This window comes from Falco biarmicus, chromosome 16, assembly GCF_023638135.1.
Source record: "Falco biarmicus isolate bFalBia1 chromosome 16, bFalBia1.pri, whole genome shotgun sequence".
Classification (NCBI taxonomy): Eukaryota; Metazoa; Chordata; class Aves; order Falconiformes; family Falconidae; genus Falco; species Falco biarmicus.
The window spans coordinates 6775467-6798762 of NC_079303.1; the positions used below are offsets into that span (position 1 = coordinate 6775467).

Genomic DNA, 23296 nt, shown 5'->3' on the forward strand with positions numbered 1-23296 from the left:
CCTCCTGTTCTTCAAGGCAAAGCAGTTTGAAAGACAGAAGATGTACAATTAAATCTAAAGAAGTAACAATATGAAATAAGAGACGTTTATACTACCATTTCCTTGCATAATGCAAGCTTATAGGATACGGAAGAAAAATCTTTGTTTGCACACTATCATAGATATTGACAGACGCTTAAGAAGTCAACAAATTCAATGTGTTAAGAAGCAACCTTTTAATAAAGAAAGCAGAACCATACTTTGCTGTTAACAAATACTTTGAAAGAGGCTTATAAAATTAAATCTAAGCCAATTATCTGGTGCATCTGCAGCTGAGAAGGAAGTGTCAATACTCCAAACATCTGCTCAGTTTGCGTCCCCTCCTTTCTTCCAGAGGAAGTATTAGCTTCCAGTTGTACAAACGATTAAGAGAGCAATAAGGTATTGCTCAACAAAAACTATTTTCTTAGATGCTTACAGACTAAGGCCAAAGAAGAAATTCATATGTTAAGCACCATTACCAACACGGAAGCCTGTCAAAGATACCAGTTTGAACAGCACGGCTTTCTTCCTTGCCCGCCACACCTAGGGGTCAGCTAGCCACCAGGGCTGAGGCTTGTGAGAACAACGAAATCAAACCATCGTGGCAAGCACGCTCCAGTCACACTGGAGTTGGCTGATGTCAGAGACTGGAGAGCAGGAGGACCTTGATGTTTTCCCTAATGAAGCTGAAGGGTGAAAGAAGAGTTCTCAACCACTGGAATAAACAGAACACAACAAGAACAAATTAGCTCAGTTTCCAAACCAACATCCTTTCACAGGCTCAAGGTACGAGTGAAAAACCACCCTGTACCTTTCCCTCAACAGAGCTATGATCCCCTCAATGCTGATGCCATGAAAGCGGCTTGTAGTAAACATTACATTTTAGCCAAGACACACAAAGGAAGAAAGAACCCTCTGGAAGCCACAGCTCCAGCCTTGTCCACTCACCCTTGGCACAGTCCATTCAGCTGGAGGCCAGAACGCTGGGAGCACTCACAGGCCACAGCACCCGCAGCACCTAGGCAGAAACAGGAGGGGTTAGGACAGCGTTTCTCAGGGCTACAACTCTTCCAACTGCTCTGCAAACTGCACCTTCAGTGCTGAACAGACTGGGGAGGAGGGTAGTGTATTTTCTTGGATATTCAAGCATGGATTATTTATAGGTCATCAACTCAAAATGTGTGAAAACTGAACAGACCATCCACCAAAACCAGCCTGTGCTTCCAGACAGGATCCATATTCTAGATGCCATCTAAACAGTTCCAGAAATAAAGATTAGGCTAAAGCAAATGCTGCAAACTCCCCTGCACCTCCTCAACCCATCCCCCAAGTATTCTGCTGAGACTCGTGTTATCCTCATACAAACCCTCTTTTCATGAGGCAGCAGTGACAGGACTCATTTACTTTGAGGGTTTTACTTTGGTTCTCCTGGCTTCTATCATAACCTCAAATATTACATTAAAAAGGCTTTTAAAACATAACATTCACAGCAGCGCAGGAGCTTTTCATTGCAGCTAGCTTCTTCCCTGCCTGTTTGCGTGTGGCACCTTCACATTAAGTGCATGAGTTAAGATGTAGATTAGCAAGGCAAGAAACCTTTGCCCTTGGCATCGACACTCAGCTGTGACAGGAAACTTCAGGCTTTTTTTCTATGAAGTGTAGAACCACTCATTACACATTGGCAGGGAAGTGCACATCTCCAAACTATACACATTTTGTCTTAGATAAGCAAAAGACTCAAGTGTTTATAAATATGAAAAGTTCAGCAGCTGGCTAAAAAGTTAATTCTCCAGTCTCACTTAATGAGCTTTGGGGAAAGTGGTAGGGGGATTTGTTCAGAAAGTAAGGCAGAGTGTCACAGAAAGCAGGACTTGCCAGACAGGGCTCTATTTAGTCCTATTTTCTGTCTCTAGATGGCTGCTGTCAGCAAAATGGCAAGGAATCCTCTAATGGGGAGCTGTGGAACAACCAGAACGAGAAATGTTCTCTCCTGATCTTGCAATGTAAAAATTAGCCAATTTTTAATTTAAGTCCCATGACTTCTTCCTTTGTTGTGAATGTATCAAGCGATCCATATCAAAACAGTTTGAACATGGACTGTCTTAGGATTTTATCCAATTCCCTGAACAAGGAAGTTGTTTCCAGTAGGATTCAGCAGCAACACTGCTGCAATGTTTTCCCAGTACTTTAATATTAACTAATACTGGTCCATTCCAGTGGCATAAGGATCAGACTTAAGAAATGTGACTGATTTGCTTGGAAGGTAAGCATGTTAGGAGTTTTCAGGAACCTCCAAGATGACTATTGACAGTTGTCTGATGTCCCTGTCTCTAGCTTACTTGAAGTCAAGACTTGGTGTCTTTGTAAGATACTACAGAAGGAATTGTACAATGTCACATTTGCAAGATGATAGATACCTACCCAGTTCTCCATCTACGTAATTACTAAAAAATAAAAATTCATACTGAATGGAAAAATAATCAGACCCATTTGTCTGCACTTTCAACAGAAGGTTTTCTTTGTGTAACAGTATTTCTCAGGTTGCTCAGTGAACTGTGTATCGTCGCCCCATTTGCATACCTCCTTCCTTCTGTCACTGAGAAAATTCTGAACAGCAACTACATAAACAGAGCTGTCTGACTATCAAGAACAAAGTAATTCACCGAGAGATCAGAAATCTAGCTGAAACAATCAGCAAGGCTGAGCTCTTACCCACTGACAGCCCTTGCACTCGTACTGCAGGTCACAGAGAGCTCTCTACCACTGCCTATTCCACTGTCCTCACTGGCACCGACTCACATGGTACACCCTCCCTTCATCAAAGATCATTAAAGTCTGAGTTGCAAAAGATCTAGCAAGAGCAACTGTGGCTAACTGGATCCGTAAATGCTAAGTGCTCTGCCAGCACCAGTCCCTTGCACTTTCTACCTGTGCAAGGCAATGAAAAATCCCTCTGGCACCTGCTCCCAGGGCCAGGGAGCAGAGCAGGACTGCCTCCTGCTCCAGAGGGAGCCAGCTCACAGCCGGTGCCAGTGCTCAAGTCTCTGTTGATGGTGTATTATGCTGTATACATTGGAACTAGTAAATGCTTCATTGTGATTTTTGGCCACTTGGAATATTTTTAGCAATTTGCCAAGGTTTACCCTGTGATTTATTATGGAGGAAACAAACTCAAGCACTAACAAATGAAAATATGTAAACTCAGACTTTTCCAGTCAATAGAAAGGTATTCAACTTCTTAAAACCCTTTAGAGGCACGCAGTTTGCTGTAGGTTAAATTGCTGGAAATAACAGTTTGCTTAAGAAGCAACTGAAATGTAATTTAAGGAGTCACACTAAGTCAGATTGACAACAAAAAATTCCATATACACAATACTTTCCAACTGTTATTCCTAAAACTGTGTCCTAGATTTGCTGGGAATACATTTTGTATTGCTTTTGTGTATACTGCCTAGAACTTCATTATCTCAAACTACTATATTTAATAAGTTAAACACACAGTATCATGAAAAAATACTTGAAATAAATACACAGGAAAAAATCCATTAATTCATTTAGAAAGCTTAAAGCACTAGAACTACCTGCAGATAATTGTTTTATTATAGTGTTCTTGGGTGGAAAGGAAGGTGTCATTACATAGAAGGTAAATTTCCATTTTTGGTATGAAAATTCAACTAGATGCTACTGCCACATACCCCCAGAACACAGGAGATAATGCTGTGATGGCTGCTAACGCTATACAGCATTATCTGTAGTTAAAATACTGAAGCTCTCTACAAGTGAAAATATTTGTCTGATATTGAATATCATTGTTTCTTACAAGTGTTCTGGATGTTTCTGAAAACACCAGGAATGGGATCAAGAGTACAATAATCTAATAAAATGAGGAAGAATATTAGTCATTAGAGTATGATTGGGAGTTAACATTTCTATCTAAATAGCAGAATACTGGAAGATGGTATTTCTTTCTCAGCTAGCAATCTCAAGAAATTAATAGAGAATTCACGTCTTGTCTGTTTATTTCGATACAGTTTCCACTCTTGCCAGTATTGAACTAGCACAGTGAGTGGCAAGAATCCCTTTGTCTGTGCCTGACACCACTGAGACTTGGTTGGTGGAATGATGCAGCAATACGCATGATTCTTGATCATCTTTTCAGCTGAATAGACACTATCCATCCTTGCCTATAGAAAACAAGCGACATAAACACGCTGCCAAACGACCAAACCCCGGGAGTTTTTTCCCCCACCTTTGGACATATCACTCGACATTCAAAATGGCATTACGCAAAGCTAACTCGTACAAGGTCTTATTTTGGTTCAAGAAACCCAGCAGAGAGAACTTCACCAAGCAATTCTTTGTTAGCATAACATTTGACCTTGTATCTCTTTGGAAATCATACAACTTTGCTAATGCAGTCCTTACAGAATTAATCAAGCAGATAGTTAGATCCTAGTTACTATGAACCCAGCCAATTATGAGTAGCACTGAAATTTGTCACTGGCATGTCCAACTACATTTTCCAACATAAAGATCAACAGAACTGTGTGGAAATGAGGCCCCACTCTCAGACCTGCATGACTTGGGCACTGCAGACTAGAATCACTAGCAAAGCCAACGCTTTTAGGAATGAAGTATTCTTGAGAAAAAAGGCTTACCTCCCAGGTCGCCATTACCTGCTGCATTAAAACAGCAAGATGACATAACACCTTTCACCCTCTATTTTGACTAGCAAAGCTAGAATAAATGATTCACTGAGTGTTTGGAACTCTTTATTTGCCACTCTGCTCTACTGCATGAGATCCACTGTTCAATAAAGGCCAAATATACTGCATGGCTTAGTTTGAGAAGTGGGGAGAGGAAGCTGCCTATGCAGTTTCTCCCTCCATCAAATTAAGACAGCACCGTTCTCAGAGTCCAGAAAGATGACAAGATTACAGCCAGCAGCAATGTTAACAGGTAAGCGAGGAAAAGAAATCCTTAAAAAAGCAGGGCAGAGAGAGGGAGAAAGACACACAGAAGGCACCTGCAGAAACAAATGGCTCAATAGCAGACATATTTACATATACTTAAAGCAGCACAGATTAGAAATTTATCTAGCTAAAAGTCTGATTGCCATTATCAAGTCCAATTTCTGTCCTTGAACAGGTACTCAAATGATAGATCTGTGGTCACCGAACACATTCTCCATCTAGTAACCAGAACCAGATGAGATATAAAACCATTATCTAGTTCCCAAAAGGTGAGTGATAGCTAACCTAACTTCTGAACCTGGCTTACATCATGCTAGTACTCTTCAATGTTCACCAAGAGACCTGGTTTTCCAGCAGTCCAGCCTGCCTTCTACTCACGTCTCAAAATCTCCAGGCACTTGCACTGCAGTCTTCCACTTCTATGAGTATAAAATTCACACTCAACGCAGTGCTCTGTGGCAAAACTTCTCTGGTGCTGAAATGCTGCTCTCTCACTGTACGAGTGCAAGTTAAAGCCATGGTATGTTATAGTAACAGTTCACCTTCTTGTCAAAACAGACATTTTGCCCAAACTTCAACAAGTGTTTGTAACTAACTAGATTCTAACAAAAGCAGATAAAATAATTCATGCCTCACAAGCGTGAGACTGACTGGAGCCTACCTCACCATGGACCTCAAAACTCCCAAAGGTCCCACATATTACCTAAGCATATTGACAGAGACAATACTTACAGTTTTAGCAAAAATGACCATCAGCTCAGGGAACTGGTGCGTAAGGAGGGCAAGCATCGCTGAAAAGGAACATAGGCCTGCTGTGAAATGGATGAAAAAGGGAAGTTCCTTCTGCGGGTAAACTGAGACTTCATGAAATGCTGGAAGGAAAAAAAAAATGAAGGATATTGACACTTGATAACTGAGGACAGTTTTCTGAATTATTTATACAGTCTTGTAACTCAGTTTTAGACTTTCAGCAATAAGCGTGGACTCAAGACTATTGTGCAGTACATCTTAGGTCCCAGTACTTAAACTTCTAAAAAAATTTCCCCCTACTTTAAATGCTTGTCTTCAGTATTAACAGTCACTACATCTTTCTCTTCCCAATTGCCTTTTCACTTGCATAGGCTTGATTTTTGAAGCATTTCATCAGGCTTCATTTTTGGTACCTACTCTTTTAACAGGACAGAGGGAAGAAATGTAAAATTCACAAGGTGTCAAAACTACCTAGAGCAATTTAAACAATTCAGGTATTTTCAACCCTCTGAAGCATTAATCCTGTTACCTGAAGAGAACAGCACACCTCCCCATCCTATAAGCAGCTCAGCAAGCACAAAACAACAGTCATGTTACATACACAAGCAAGGTAGCTCCTTAACACTTTTCAAAGATTTCTGGCTACAGTAAATTTTTTCAGAGCAGCTGACAGAGTAGACCTCAAAGAAAACAGTACCAGGACTAGGTTATAAATTCTGTACGTAGCAGCTCCTTGCAATTTCCAATCTATGGTAACAAAATCAAAAGAAGGTGATTAGACAGCCTAAGGGCTGGCATGTGGAGCTTTCAGCACTCAAGACACTACTACCGGTTACTAGCTGAGGACCTGTTTGGTGAATTTGCAATTACTGGCTCTGAATACCTGCAGCTCTGACTTCTATTCAATGATTTTAAAAGGTTTTTAAAGAAAGAAAAAAGTTTATATAGATATGAGTAACTCAAAGGCTGCACACTTCTTGACAAGCTGTTTTAAAAAAATAACAAAAGCTTCAGAATTTAAGTAAGCCTTTTCGTAAAACAAGAGAATACAATCGTACTCATTCTTAAACTGAAGGCTGAGAAGGAAAGAGACACTTTACCCTCTCAGCTCCTGCTCCTGAATGCTGTCCCAGGAAAGCTACCATTATAAGAGAAAAATCAGCAAGTGGCTTGTGCTCTTGCAACTCATTAATGGCAAAGGGCTTGAGTTTTGGTTTGCTTTTAAGTGTGATTCTGGAGCACAACTAAGTAGAACATTTGGAGTTCCATGTCTAACGCCCATCAGAGATGCTCAATGTCACCCCAGAGATTATCAATTCACCTTTGTAACAGGCAGCCAGCCCTGCTAGTCTGACAACAGTCACACACTCCTCTTTACTGAGCAGCCAAAAGAAACCACTTCTCTACTATGGAACGCTCTGATGCTCTCCATATGTAGAAACTCACCTGATTCTTAAAATATGGAGCAATATAATTTAGAACAGGTCCCAACATGAATTAGGAAAGCCTAAAAATATAGGAAGGATTCTTTTTGCAATAGTTTTTCCTACACTGGGAAATTAAAAACAAATCCAAAATAGGTAAGGACAACTAAAGGCAATTCTATACATTCACAGCCATCTAAGAATTGTTACTAGTCAGACCAACACAGGACTTTTGAATCATTGATTTGGTCAACATTATTTTAAATAGATAAATTTTAAAAAATTAAGTGTCAAGATTTCTTGAGGAAGTACTGCAATAAAAGTGTTAAGATGATTTTATTTATGGGTAGGTTTATATTTAAAACATAACAGGAATGCGTGAGTGATCGTGTTGAAATATCTGCATGTGTTGGTGTTTAATTATGCTGGGAAGTCTACAATTTAGGGTTAGTTGCTAACCAAGGAATTCCTTGTGCAATATCCTGCATAAGTGAGAAATGAGTAATTTAAAGCAGTCTGGGGGCAAATTTAAATTACACATTTTAAATATAACTTCAGGCTTTAAAATAGAAACACGTATGTGTAGCTTTCCTTTCCACAGCTGTGGTCTCAGTGGGTCTGCTGGTGCTTTTGCAGTAGCCCTTTCCAGTCCTGTGGGACGTGTGTTTCTTCATGACAAAGTTCACCCCCAAAAGAATTCTATCAACGTCTGTAATTAACAGCCCATTTCTAATCTAAATTAATGCTGTTTTCCTAAATATGATGACCATGGGGCTCTAGTAATTTAGCTTGTTTGCCTTACCTAAAGAAAAACCCCATGTAGGCTCATAATTGCATAAAGTAATCTTGAAGTAATGAGCAGCTGGAGATGACTTTTCAGTGTCAAATGCTAGTATAAATCCATAAAAGTACCTACACAGGTAGGAAGTTGCAGGAAGCATACTGTCCAACAATACGTATTCTATGAAGCTATAGATTAACCAAGGATTCTCTGTAAGATCACAGGTTCTGCTAGATACCTGAATGCAGGACTGGAACCAAGCATTTATCACTTGCTAAAAGGAAATGGCTCCTCTACAACAGTCGCCAAATCCATGACTTTTCAAAGTGATTTAAATAACTGGTCCATTTTGTTGTTCTCAGAGTTGGCCAAACTTAAGTCTGAATGTACCACACACAGACTTCATCTTTGAAGGACCTAAGCTATTACAGAATCAAGCTAACATTTACCACACACACACGTCAAGTGCTTCAGGATCGTTTGGGAGGGACATCAACAAATAGCTGAATCTCCTTCACAGGAAGCTCAAACTAAAAAAATCACAGTAAGGTAAATACAGAATACCACAAACTGAACATGTCCCTAGCTTATGTTTTATTATCATTACTGCTTAGAAACCACTTACTTGGCAACAGTTCTCTGTCTGCTGTTTCTGTGCAACTCGGATAGGGATAGAAAAGATGACCTTTCTCTAACGGGTATGGGATCATCCTAAATGCTGGAAAAAAGAGTGAATGGCATTAGATCTGTATCTAAACCAGCTTCTCACAAAGAGAACCAATCATGTTTGAGGTGAATAAAGGCAGAGATTAGTCTACTGTACAGGAAAAAATAAAACCAGGAGAGATACTTACTGCCTTCCCATGTACAGTGCAGCAGATTTAGAGCCCCTTCTATCCTCTTCCAGTGCTGGAGGTGAAAAAAAGCATATGCTACTGCCTCACTGTCCCCTCGTTTCAGAATATGCTCTGGAGGTAGCACTAAGCTTTTCATTTCTAGTAAATACTGAAAGTAAAAACAAGAAGCACACTTGGTTACACAGAATATTCCAAAATCGTTAATCATGAAACATAAATGATCATTTGAGGCATAACTGACCATATCACACAGGGGCCAACATCTACGTGCTGCAACAGCCCAACCCTGACAGCACAGACAGCCAGCACTCACACACGAAAAGCAGCGAAACACACATCTGTGTACAAGACTCTCAAACTGGGTTTTTTTACACACAAAATACCAGGAAAAAACCCACCACCAAACAACTTCCGTAAGGCAAAATAAAAACACATTCTTGTGGAATATACATAAAGTATAATGCTGCAGGTACAATACCAATGAGCTGCAAGTTTAGGCTAAAAAAACCCAAACAAAACCCCAAACCAACCGTATTTTCTGCTCATCATTCAATCACTGAAAGTTTCAATGTAGGAGGCTAAGTACTTATCAGCTCTCAAGTATGAGTAGTAAACCATAAAGTGTCAGTATGCTTAACCAAAGGAAGAATAATAAACCAAATTCAGGAAAATCTTGTTTTAATGTGGTTTTGCTGGACTACCACAAAGTAGCTCTGATTTCAGATTTTTTCAGTTTCAGCCTTCTTCCTACATCAGCAGAACATCTGATGCACAGAAGGGTCAAAGAACACAAGGAGTAATCATTTTCCATTTCCCTTGAAACACAGGACATGCAATTTTGTTTTCTCATGGTACATTAAAAAAAGACAGGTATTCAGCTGAACTTAGCTTTTAAAGACAGATGAGTAATTTTTACAAGAATGAAATAACAGTTTCAGCTCTAGTATTTACCTGCGAGTTGTCCTCTGCTAGCATATAGTGTCTTATTCAATAACAGCCAAAGTTAATCCACATCTTTGATCAATGTAGCTGGCAATTCCTTTGACTGTCTCCCAAAGTGTAAGAATGCAGCTAACTCGCCGATTTATTTCAGCAGATGCCACAAACTATGAGATTATTTACTAATCCAGTTTGAGGACTTAACTTTTCCCATTCAGATTCTTGAAGGAATGTAGGAGGGGTTGTGCCCCGGCCAAATAAAGCACATTTACTGCCTGGCTAGGTTCTTCTCTTAGTGCCTTGGGCCTACGCTCCGGAGGGTAATATTCTTGCTAATCCCCTCTAATCCTCTTCAATTATTTTTTTTTTTATTTTTTTTTTTTTAACACAGTAAAGGATCACTCACACAGTGCTGCTGTGGGAAAATGGTCTCAAATATCTGACCCTTGACCTGACTCCTCATGCTCTCCGCAGCGCCCGCTTTTCCATTGTGCTAACTGCACAGAGCACAAGGGACTATAAACGCGATAGCAGCAATGAAGCCCCACTGCAAGTATTGCCACAACATGCCAGTGCTGAACCCCAGGCTTTGGCTGTCTTTGCGCCCGTGTTACCACACAAACAGAAAAATTCCAAAGTCTGGCAGGTCTTTGTGCCCTTGTTTAAAACAGGCAAGGTATCAGCACTGAAAATACGTGGGGTTTTGCATGTTTAAGAAAATCTTTACACGCAACAAATCTGTAAGATATTCAGAAGATGACTGGACAAGATTGTTTCTTATGTTACCAAAGTCTAGTTACACATCTCTGGTTTGAAATGGCTTGAGTACCAGTTTTCTAGCACTCTTTAAAGGTCTTCCTAACTTTTGAAACAAAATCCATCCTTGTAGAAGCATAACTCAGAAAAAGAGAAACAAACATTATTTTCCTTACACAAAATTATGTTATGTGCAAAGACAACCACTTTCATCAGATGCAAGAAAAGGATTTCTGCTTTACATACTCATTTATTTTTAGTCCATGGGACAAAACAGACTGCAAATTCAAAAACCAGATTTTCTTCCCCACTAATCCACTGTAACCCATTGGGCAAGTTATTTCACTTGTCTGTGCCCCTGTTAACTTGTTTGAACCCTTGTTCACCTGTTTGCGTTGACTGTGAGCATTTTAGAGCTCTAGGTAGCCAGCACTAACAAAATTCTGTCCTGCCATCAATGAATTGCTGTTTCAAAGCAATACTGTAATAAAAAAAGCCCATGAAGATGACTGGATAGGTATACAATTAGAAAACAAGATCAAATTACTGAAACCTGGAATCAGTTTCCATGATTGCCTGTAGAAGTACAGAACATATTTTGTTAACAGCCTGTTTGAAATGGTATCTAACTTCTTTAAAAAGGTGTGTGAGGCTCCTGAAACAACTGGAGGATATACGAAATAAAAGAACTTTTAGATAATGATAATGCATTATAATCTTCTTCCCCTAAAGGCAGAGGCTAAAGAAAAATCTGTCTGAGACTGTCTGAAATGAACTTGCTACGCTCTTGATCAGTCATGCAAACAAGCAGCAATTTCTCCCAGCAATTAGCTTTCTCAGTGCACATTCTATTAGACTGGACAGGCAGACAGAATAGAGCGGCTGGATAATTCGAGGCTTCACAGCAATAGTCACTGGGACTCCATGATCATTTGCAGAGGATTAGGTCCAGGACTAAGCCAAGCTTCTGCATTCAAACTGAATATATCACCAACACAGTACAGTAAAAAGCAACATTAAGATTTTATTTTCACTCAGTGCTCAGCAGAATCTGCATCTTTACCATTTCAAGTAATGCCAGACATTAAATTGCAGCCTGTAGCGATACTTAATCTTGTTTACATGTGGATGAAGAAAATAAGTGATTGTAGATCTTTCAGTAACCCGAGTTCTAAAACCATGCTCAGAAGCACAGCAGAAAGTATTTTGAAATACTATGAGTGGTTATTGTTTGGAGAACCTAATTTGGCTTCAGGGATTTTAAATATTTAAATTTCTATTTGTTAATGCTTACCCTTACCCAATAAAGGACCTTCAGAAATAGATTACTCCATTTTTCATGAGTTAAAAATTTCTGAGTTTAATCTTTTCGAAAAAAAACAAAACCAAAAACCCACATTTGATCATCACCTACTGCAAACAACTAATTCTGGCCACTGAACACTTATGATCTAAATACTAGTGTGTTTAACAACTCAATGGCTGGAGTTACAACAAACTTCAAGAAAACATGGGACTAGAGAGGCTCCAACAAAAAGTTCATACTATAACATGATTTTTTTCATAAGACGATAAAAACAGGTTTGATAGGAAATAAAATACTCTTACCTTTGGAACATGAGGGTTAAATTCCACAGCCCTGTGAATTGCTTCCACAGCATTAATTTCTGCTGTACTAAGCCCTCTTTTAGAGGCAGTTTCTGGGGAGAACCTGAAGGGAAAAACCCATGCTGAACAAAAGTAACAAATAATAAATGCTAACCAGGTGTCTATTGATTTTAAGTTTGCAGTTCACTAAAAAGTGGCTGATTTATCAAGAACAATAAACAAATCTTCCTAGGAGACAAACATTCCTGTTGATTTTGTTATCTTGACTGTCATCCATGCCCTATGACAAAGTTACATTTAACTTTTTGAAACTTTATATCAGTCATGTAAAGTAATTGAGTGCCCAGTCTTTCATATGATTGTTACAGCATCACCTACTCTGTGGTAAAGCCAGAATCAGCTGTGCAAGTAGACCAGAAAAAAAGTGAAATGCCAACGTGAACTACCATAAATATCCCACACTCAATCCATAAAACAAAGAACTGCTGAACATTGTGAGCTGGACACTGAAAACAAAATTTACAGAAAAGCGCATGTGTATACGTCCACTCCTGAAAAACATCTCCACCTCCATTAACTTCATGGATGCTTAGAAGAAACTGTAAATTACATTTAAATACACACCCACATATATGTATATATAAATACATTTCTAGGAGCAAGTTAAGTGTAACTGCTACATATTGGATTTAGACCTCTTTATTTCATGTTTTACAGCATAACCCAAGATTAGCAACAAACCGCTGTTTTCACAAATGTACTTGCTTACCTTTCGGAAACAGCTCTGGCTTTTAACAGTGCTGCTGTGTAACATATTGCTGCCGATTTTGGAAGACTGATATCTATGATAAAATAAAGTAATTAAGCTGTAATATTTTAAGGCAAGACAACCATTTTAAACCTACATCCTTTAAGCTTAAAGATTTTTACTTGGGTATACTAGACAATGAATGTAACATCTGGAACATTTCAGCTATGATGAGAAACTCAGAATTTCTTTGCATAGTCTTTCTGGTCACCAGTCATTAGGTGGTAAAAAGTAATTTTTTCTTCTAAAGGTACCAAGACACTGAAAGTGAATTCAAGGAGAAATGCATGTATAAATACACACTTAAGAACGGTGTACTTTTCCTGTATTAACCCATGAAGGTTTAAAATAAGCTTCTAATCTTTACTTAGTTTTGCAACTGCACATTAACACTGTGTTTTATACAATACTGAATGACAGACCGACTAGAAGCTGACAAAAAAAAAGATTACAGACAGGTAGACAAATTTTAATGAAAACGCAATTTCCATTCTTTTCCATTTCCATGGGAAAAATTCTCTTAGTTGTAGGTTTTGTAGAATATCCAAGGCCAGGTCTGAGCTGACAATTACAGATTAGAAGGTTAGCACTCCACAGCACAAGTTTACTTTAAAAGCAGACGAAGTCTGGGGTCTAATTCCCAAGTACCATGTTGTGTATAGTCAGATGGGTCTTGCTTTTTTTGTAAATCCCATCCTGGGCTTGTCCATCACTTAACAGAAGTCTGGCTGTCGTGTCAAGCAAAACACAGAGGTGCTACAGAGAGTTTGAAGCTCATACTCATTTTTCCAGATGCTCAGGAAAAAAAAGAATCAACAACCCTTTCTTAAGAAAGTGGTGCAATTCCTGATGTTAACATAAAGAAACACTAGGAAAAGAGCCAATGGTTTTGTTAAATTAATACGAACACAGAAGAACACGAACGGGCAAGTAACAGCAGCAGGCTGCTAGGGTGGCCACACATAACAGGCATAGGATTTGGGCAAGAATATTGTACTTTTGATTTCCTGAAGCGATGAAGAACAGAACATACTGACTCCTCAAGGGCAGCGAATGATTGCCACAACATACTGCTTCCATGCCCCTCAATTCTGAAGGTGATTGAAGGGACAGCTTTGACAGCAGCACTTTGTACATTAATGATGTAGGCATTATCTAGGTGGCAAAACTCTGAGGACAATAAAGTATGTATTTTATTAACCTTTATCTAGACTTGCACAACACCTGAAACACATTAGTTAAGATGGAAAGTGAAAGCAAACTACCACCATTTAATGGACCAAAGCTTGCATACCACTAACCTCTGGCAAGCAGTATGCTTGCATGTTGCTAATCTTTGGCAAGCAACCTCAGTATCACAGAATCACGAGGCCAGGCCTAGAAGATGACAGAAGTGAAAACTATCTTTTCCAGCTTGTTTACATCAATTACTTAGGGGGCTATGTGCTGACTGAAAAAGGTTGATGAATTTAGGCATAATGAGGGATGTAGAAGAGATTAAAAAGTTAAAATAATCCTTGAATTGAAGCAAAGTGAGCTTCAAGATTTCTTTACAGATTAGAAGTAACTTAAAAACATAAAAAGTAATTTGTATGCAATTTAGCTTGCCTAAATTTGACCTCATCATTCAAGAGAAAAAACTTAACTCTGGAAGCGCCTGTTTGTTGCCAATGAATGGAATACAGTCAACTAGCTGAGATTGTGGGTAGGCATCTGCTTTTGGACAGGCACACTTTGCCCACCTCACCTATACTTTCATGTGAAAACACAGTTATTTCCCCAATAACCCTCACTTACCATCATACTTTGCTAAAACTGCCTGAACATCTGCATAAGCTTGTAACTCCAGCAGTGCCTCCAGGAGGTTTTCATGAATATTCAACATGCTGAGAAGTGGAAACTCTTTCATCAACTGCAAATCAGTAAAGAGAAATAAATTAAGCACATACAGAATTGCACTTGAATCCCTGAAATATTTAACAAAACCCAGTACAATAAATTATGCCTTTTTAATGTTCTATTCTTTCACAGTGTCAAACTGGCATATAAGCAGCCTGAAAGGGATTGCATCATTTCTACCTTTTTTTTTTTTTGCTATATTCACCTACTGGAAAATAAGTATACTGAGGTTCATACAACATGCTCTCAGCTGAAATCTGCACAACTCCTACAGTGAGTTGGTTTGGTCTGTAATATTTTCCTATGAAAAAAGGAATTTACAACACACTTTGGGGAAGAAAAATTATGAAGAAGTCTAAAGTTGGCTATTTTGACAAGTTAAGTTGCCAAGTCAAGTGTGTCACAAACCAGACAACAGAATCATGAACATATGACATAATATACAAAAATTTAAAACCTGCATGTAGGAACCAAAAAAACCTGTTCTCAAAAAAAATCCCGGATCATGATGTGCAACTCTCATTGGAAAATAATTCAATTACATTAATTATGATGCCTAGAAAGGAACTTTATGAATTTGGACAACGTGACTGAAAACAACAGTTGCTGACCATTTTTTTTTACTTTTACTTACATCTCTCATCATTTTTACTGCTTCTCGTATTCGTCCAAGTTTTCTTGCACACATTGCTAGTCTCCTTTTCACATACACCAATACATTGGTGTCTCTTCCTGATTACAAAGACAAAAAAATATAATCTATCAGCTTCATTCTTACCTCTCCTTCCCTCTCCAAAAAAAAAAAAAAAGAAAATCACACCAAAAACACCACAACCTTTTCCTTTCCACATGTAAACACATAAAATAATTACTACTGCTTTCCCAACCAAGGCCCATCAAGATCCAATGCCAGCAACTTTTAACAAGGTTAAATGACAAAAAAAATTCTGTTTTTTTCCAAAATGCTGGGCGGTATAAAAGAAGGTGCTACTCACACACACCAACTGCTTCATTGGTCTGCTCTACCTATCCGACTTCCCAAGACAATAACGTACTGAGCCTCAGAGAGACAACCCCCCGATGGAACACACAGCGTAACTGCCACCTCCTAAGATTCATTCAGGTACTACAAAAGATCACGTAGCACACCACGCATAAGCATGGCTAAAATGGTAGTAACTGCCTCACTGAATTGGGAATCAAACTAGAATCACTAATTATAACTTTAGTTTCACATTTCTGCTCACACAGAAACAAGAGTTTTTGTGATTCAAAAGCCCTTACTCAGCTGTGCTTCGTGCTGGGGACTTTGGGAATGGCAGTTCTGAGATTTTCTGTAGATCATTTCTCCTGCTTTCAGAGCCTGTTTGAAATACTTCTCAGCATCCACAATAGTTGTTGCTTCTTCCTCAGCCAGGAGGACGTACGCAGTGGCACAACTGTAATAAAGGAAAAAACCCACTAATTATTCTGAGGGAAAAAGTTTTGTATTTTTTTTAAAAGTGTTAAAAGCATTAGAAATGGGCAGTTTTTACTTATGTTTAATACCTTAGCATTGACAATATTAAACTATCAAAATACTGACTTGAGTTTAAACTGTGGATGTCAGGAAAACAGAACCTTTTCCATTTTACAGAACACACACACACATTTGGAGAAAGAACAAAAGAAAGAATTATAACAGCAAGTCAAATTATGTTTCTTGAAATATTAAAGATGCTCTAGCAGTTGTCTGGAGAGAGGGGGTTTTTTGTGTGTTTGGTTTGCTTTGCTTTTCTAAAACCAGGAGGTAGACATTATACACAAAACCAATGAGACCACATAACAAAACGGATCACAGAAGGGCGTGAAATTCTTTAGTTTGCGTTATAAATGTATTTTCAAATCCCTTACAGGAGTGGCACCTGTGAACTCCAAATACAGCATTACCACAATACTATCACTGAAACACACATGATTTCATATTCAATTTACTGTTCCACATCTAAATAAGATTTCTCATTTGTTATTGCTAGTGGTAAGAGGATATTTAAAAAAAAAAAATCTTGCCCAAGAAAAAGGGAGAACAAAAAAGCTGGTTTTTATAGAACAGTTCAACATTTCAGTGCAGATGACAGCCCCATGTGCAATTCTCACAGAAGCCCCCCTTAAGCTATTCAAGAACTTTGCCAAAAGTAAATTATCAGAATAAGAAACTGACAGTGTGCCCCATAACACTCATCTTAATCTTTCACACTAGAAATACAGGAATTGAACATGTACTCTAAAACTTACTCATTGTTCAACTCTAAAGCTTGATATGCTGCTTTAATCCGGGCTTGAGGGTTTCTCTCTCGCCATGCTTTCTGCATAACTGTTGTAAAAACATTGAAAGGCTGGTGAGGGACAGAGACATGGGTGAAACACCTGGGAGCCAACAGAGGCAACGCTGGCTGCTTGGGCACCAGCTCCACATTAATGTTCACTTCCATTTTGCAAATTCCTGTTTGCTATATGATTTTTACAGAGAAGAGTAAACAAGTGTTTTAGTTGCAGTGTGAGTTTCTACCACAAGCAGCAGAATCTTGCAACTTCTCATTACACCCCAAATTTAATTTAAGAAAGCAACACCCCCAGGAAGATTATTCACTAACCATTTAAGAAGTCCTACACTGAGAAGCAAAGACAGCTTACATAACCAGGCAGATGTACAATTTCTAAATTGCTACAGAATTTTGGAAACATTTCCCAAGACCTGTTGAAATCTTGGCAGGAGCAATTGTTAAACACAGGTTCTTGCACAGACCTGCACAGAATTTAATTTAAGCTTTCAAACAGAACTTCAAAGGAAGCAGTGACAGACTAAGCTGAAACTATACCCATGCAAGACATACATTGAGTATTTAGACAACTACCAGATCATAAAAGGTTAAAATATTTATATTTTTTTTTATTTCAAAAGCACATTTGAGTGGCATAACATGGCAAAGCCAATTCAAGATGTACTATAATAATGCATCACCTTATCAGGAAGTGTTCAAGGAAACAATTAAAAAGACTAAAATCTATCTACTCAAAAAGGTTGTTCGAATTACAACTTTAATTCGAAATTACTGTTAGATAAGGAGCAAACACAGTTTCAGTGCAATGACTCAACCCCTCCCCGCTATGCTTCCATTAGTGAAAAATGACAATCCCAAACTGAAAACCAACTTCTAGCAAAAGAACAACATACTCTGGGATACCATTTTCTATGCAGAACTAACAGCTTTCACACTAAATAGAGCTCTGAAAGAACTCCAAAACCTTACGTTCATGGAGTTACGTATCTGGCCTATCTCAAGTATGATAAGAAAACTGAAGAATCTATACATGTTTCTTTTGGAACAAAACCTTCTGCTGTCCAGCAAGAATAACGTGGAAAAATGTTTGAGTTTTCTTTTGGAAACAAAATATTAGTCTTGGCTTAGCAAGCGAGACAATACACTCCATTTTGTGAAACAAAAACACATCGTTCATACCAAGCATGTCACAGCCAGCTGACAACTAACACTTCCGGAACTTGACAAATTGACAATAGTTTGCACCCAGTCTGACAATAACCAGGTAGAGAACATTTTCTGCACTAAACATGTGGAACTCAACAAAAAGATTCTGGAGACTACGCTATTCATTAAGGTTTACATGAGACCACATCTTTGACTGTTGAGAATACAATCCAGGTTTTCAATATCGTGTTGTTAATTATTTGAAAAACATGAAACCTTAAAATACATCAGGATCCTGACAGCCTTAAAGTTAGAGGAAAGAAAGCACAAGGTAAAAGAGCATCTTTTCACTAAATACATCTATTAAACCTCCTTAGCAATGGAGAAAGACTATAATTTCACAAAATATTTGACACAATAGCTTGCGCTACCTCGAAATATATTTAGAAAAACACTTTATACTCTCCAACAGTGAAACACCTTATGCATACGACATCAATACCTGTATCTGAAGGCCGAAGGGCATCTGTGTCACACGTGAAAAAGTTCTGATGATCTTGAGCAGACAAATTCATGTCATAGTATGTAAGAGGCTCCTTCCCAGTCACCCACATGTATCTTTAAGAGGAGAAATTTCAGTAAGAGGCACTCCTAGTAAATAGTAATGCTGATATCAAGAGGGATATCTGATGTGCCCCACAACTGAAGCTACTGCAGAAGATTTTTATTAATAAAAGACTGGAGCTACCAGAATTTTAAAGTACTGCTGCTCCATAATCTGTTCAAGTTGTAAAGTTCTATGGGACCTGGCTTCCTAGGAAGCAGCTTTTCTGATGAAATAACATAAGGAGATTTATAATACAGCCATATCACTTTAATAAAGAGAATTTAGATTCAGAAACACTGTATCAGCCTCTGAATATTTTTTTCTCTTACTCTCCAAAAAAATGATGATGTTAGAGTAGTATTTGCATTCTTAACACTGAAACTGCCAAAGCTTGGATAGGTGCCTTTTAAACACACGACTGGCATCAATCACCCCTATAATCTTGCAGGTCTCGGCTGTCTCCTGACATTACTAGTGCAAGCTCTGTGAAGAAGTCATGTGTATGCCCCCAATTAATTTTAAAAATATGCAATGGGAAGTAAGATAATTAATACCTGCTATACTCTGCCCCCCTGAAAAGATTGAGAGGATTTCGCCACACTTTGCACTCTAGAAAAAAAGAAGTAGTACTTTTTGAGTTAAGAGCACAGAAAATACTACCTTGACTTTAAAATGCAGTAATGCAAATGTACTTTTACTTTCAAAAGCTGCTGTAATTTCATTGTTATACAACCTGAGCACAATCAGACAATCAGTATATTCATAAACTTCTGCTATCCCCTAATATTTTTGCTCCCCAGCATTGCTGGGGTACACAAAAGCACATAGTGGAAAGATTAAACACTGCCATTTACACTCATGTAATGTTTCTCTCACACATATTCAGAACAGTAAATATCTAATGTTACTGAAACAGTTTTAGCTAAATATGTAATACATTTTCTAAATAGTATTTTTAATAATGAATGTTCAGATCAAAGATGCATTATTGTTTAGTTCATTTTTACCATTCTTAATAAAATGCGTTGCAAGATGCTGGCCTTTCTCCACTTCTTACAAGCACGAAGGTCGTTTAAAAGCCAGCTCATGCAAACCAGCCACGACCTTGAAGCTTAAGGAAAAGCTGTGCTACAGTGTGCTGGGACAGACTGACAATCACCTGGCATGCTCTGCCTGCTTGTCTCACTCTCTCCAGCGGAGAATGCTGCTGGTGTTGGCGGGCTGTTTTCTGTGCCACCTATCAGGGGCCTCAAATGACTCACAGAAACCTGCTCGATGAAAGATGTGCCGTATTTTCTGAAATGCCACCATTCAAACACCTGTCACAGGAGAAAAAAGCATCAGAAATTTCCATAGGTGACACCCTTCCAACAAACATCTGAGACGAAGAGCCAGTTGTTCATAGCTAGTATATCCCCTTGCAAATAACTATAAACAGAACTTATCTACAAACTAATTATCTGGTTTGGCCTGTCTTGTCATGCAGAATCACCTGCATAACATGAAACAGACTGAAAAACAAAAGTAAAATTTTAGTCAAACGTATGTTCCTCCCTCCCAGAGTCATTAGGATAACTTCCAGGGGTCCTCAAGCTATGGCCCCCCAGGGTCCTCAATCCGGCCCCCGGTATTTACAGACACCCCCCGCCCTCCCTCCGCCGGGGGTTGTGGGGGGAGAAACCAAGCAGCCGCAGATGACTGCCTGCCACTTCATCCGTGCGCCAGCCCCCTGTTTAAAAAGTTTGAGGACCCCTGTTCTAGACCCTTTCAGAAAAGGCCTGTATAGGAAAACTGTGCATAGAGGCAAGAACCTCAGGACAGGTGTATTCTTCATTTTACAAAAATATTCTAAAAGAATAAAGCACAAAACAGGCAGTTAAACTGACATGTTCTGCCATTCAGAAAAGTACAAAGAGAAAAGGCTGAATTAACAGCAATCAAGTTCACTTATCAGAAATTTGGGTCAAAAATATTACCATCTCTCTCTTCGAGGCCATCAAAGATACCCACTTATCACAAGTCCTCAAGCACTATACCGTATTGTCAGTTCTTGACCAACTTCTCTGAGTATTTTCATTACCAAGCAGAAAACCATGATGTTTAGACAAACTGTATTCTTTACTAGGAAGCATTACTATAAATAGTGGCTGACCAACAACCACTTTTTTCTCTTAAGAGCAAACCTACGTAAAAGACTATCACAAGCACAATCCATCTCCTTATATGACTTTCCTCAAATCCTTCAGTCAAAACCCAAACAATATTACAGCAAACAAGTTGTTTCTGCCACATAAATAAAACACTTTAAAAAAAGCGTAGCTACAAAAAAACACCTATAAAACAGATTTTGCACATTCTGGTAAATAGGTTTAACTGATGAGAAGAGACTTTTTTTTAGCTTTTAATACTGAAAATAAAGATTAACATGAAAGATTTGTATGTAGTGCCGCAGTCTGTATCAGGGTCAGACAATCATCACTGCAGAAACAGCTGCGCTAGCAGAACTGACCGCACAAGCATGTCCCATTGATTTCACAGTCAGCCACGTCTGTGCACACTGTCACACAAAGATGAGCTGAATTATTGGTTCGTTTTCACGCCAAAGTTGTTAAGATAGTTACAAGATGGCACATGCATAAAAGTTCACCAAAAGTTACTGTGGAAACTAAACCCTTAACTTAGCTTAGGAGAGAGAAAAATCTGTGTTTTCTTCACACACACAGACACAGAGCTCTGCAGTTTGCATGCATGTTTTACATTTTTAATCTATGTACACATATACTGTTATGTACCTCCTTAATACAAGCCTGAGTTCCTAAAACAGGTACAAGTTATTTTCCTTAGTCTCAACATACAGCATAAATAGAAGAATATATACAACAGAGAAGATACTGAGCAAGTTCCTTCCTAGTACAAAGGCACCCTCTAGAGTCTGATAAAAAAAAAAAAACCACGACTGCTTTTACCCCTAACAAAAGCATTTTAGAGGTGCTAGCTGTTTAAGAAAAGTGGACTACTTACAAATATCAGCCCAGATATAAAAGATGAAGTCACTGTAAGGGCAAAGTAGAATTTCGGAGTCAAAGTGCTTAAGAACACAGTCACTGTTAAGAGAAAGAAAAACAAAGACTTAAACAGAATTGAAAAACAAGTAGCTTTTTATTAAACAAGGCTGAATGAAATATAATGCAAACACATATCACAACATACCAATTTTGTAGATAATGTTGCTTTGTTAGAGAACCCTGCCTATATATTATTTGCTGTTTGTAGCCATCTGTGCCAGTGATTTAGGTTATACACCCAATCTAAAATAAGCCAGTGTAAATTCTTAGACCAAGCTGCCTACAGTTTCAGCCATATCATGGCTGGCGGACCAAAACAAGCCAATGCAATCTATTATTTCATTTTAATCTAAACCCAAAATGCACTGTTTTGATGCAAGTTCACAGTCAGCGTTAAGAACATGCATCTTCCACAGACCTCTCCTTCCCACCACTCGTACCACAAGGCCAGGAACGCAGCTGCTGGTGCTGCTCCAGAGGGGATGTTGTCCCCACCTGCCCAGCTGCTGTCCTCTGCCACCGGCCCGGGGGGAAGCTGGGGGGCCCAGGGCGGCGCGGCCCGGCCCGGCGGTGACGGGGAGCTCGGCTGCCGCAGGCTCCCCCCGGTCAGGGCTCCAGCCTAGCAAGGGCCCCCAGGTGCCTGCTGGGGTGCGAGGTGGCCGAGGCACCACGAGAGCCGACTCGGGTGTTTCCAACCGTCGCGGGTCTGCAGAGGCCGGGGTTGCAGGCGCAGCCCCGGACACCGGGGTGCCCCCAGAGTCACGGCACTGCGAGAGCGCTCGGTGTGTCGCTGCGGGAGGCCCAGGACGCGGGACCGGCCCGCAGGTAGCTACCAGGACGGACCGGCCCTGCCCGGCGGTCCCGCAGCAGCCCGGCGCGGGCGGAAGCAGCCTCCCCGCGGCGAGCCCTCAGCCCCCCCGGCGCGGCCCGCCACGTCTCACCGGCCGCCAGGCCGTCCCGGAGCCGCAGCGGCACCCCGCAGCACCACGTAGAAGAGGCCGAGCCCAGCGGCCACGGCCAGGAGCCCACGAGCCCACGGCGCCGCCGCCGCCGCCCCGCCGCCGTAGTTGCTCCCAGCGCCGCAGCGCCGCGGCCGCCCCGGGGCACGGTGGGCCCCGGCTGCTCCCGCCGCCGTCCGCCATGGCCGCCACCGGGGGACGCCGGGAGAGGGGCGGGGCGGGGGGGCGGGGCGGGGCCCGGGGGGCTCCGCCAGTGTGGGCAGCCAGTTCCCCGCGCCCATCGCCGCTCCCCCGCCGCGGCGCGGGCCGGGAAGCCCCGAGGGCCCCATAGCCGCCCCCGACCGCTCTGGCTCTGCCAGCGCAGCCCTCCCCGACCCAGGCG

At 40.1% G+C, this 23296-nt stretch overlaps 1 protein-coding gene across 1 annotated transcript; it reads right to left on the minus strand.

Annotated features, from left to right (window-relative positions):
• Nucleotides 1-200: 200 nt before the first annotated feature.
• Nucleotides 201-23217, minus strand: ST7L (suppression of tumorigenicity 7 like). Its single transcript, XM_056362078.1, is given in 18 exon segments — nt 201-736; nt 970-1039; nt 5727-5866; nt 8575-8667; nt 8804-8954; nt 12110-12212; nt 12879-12951; nt 14715-14829; nt 15451-15548; nt 16101-16255; nt 17091-17169; nt 18786-18901; nt 19445-19499; nt 20050-20209; nt 21912-21994; nt 22897-22930; nt 22932-23003; nt 23005-23217. Coding segments are annotated over 17 exon segments (1674 nt in total). The 5' UTR covers nt 23098-23217; the 3' UTR covers nt 201-736; nt 970-985.
• Nucleotides 23218-23296: the final 79 nt, after the last annotated feature.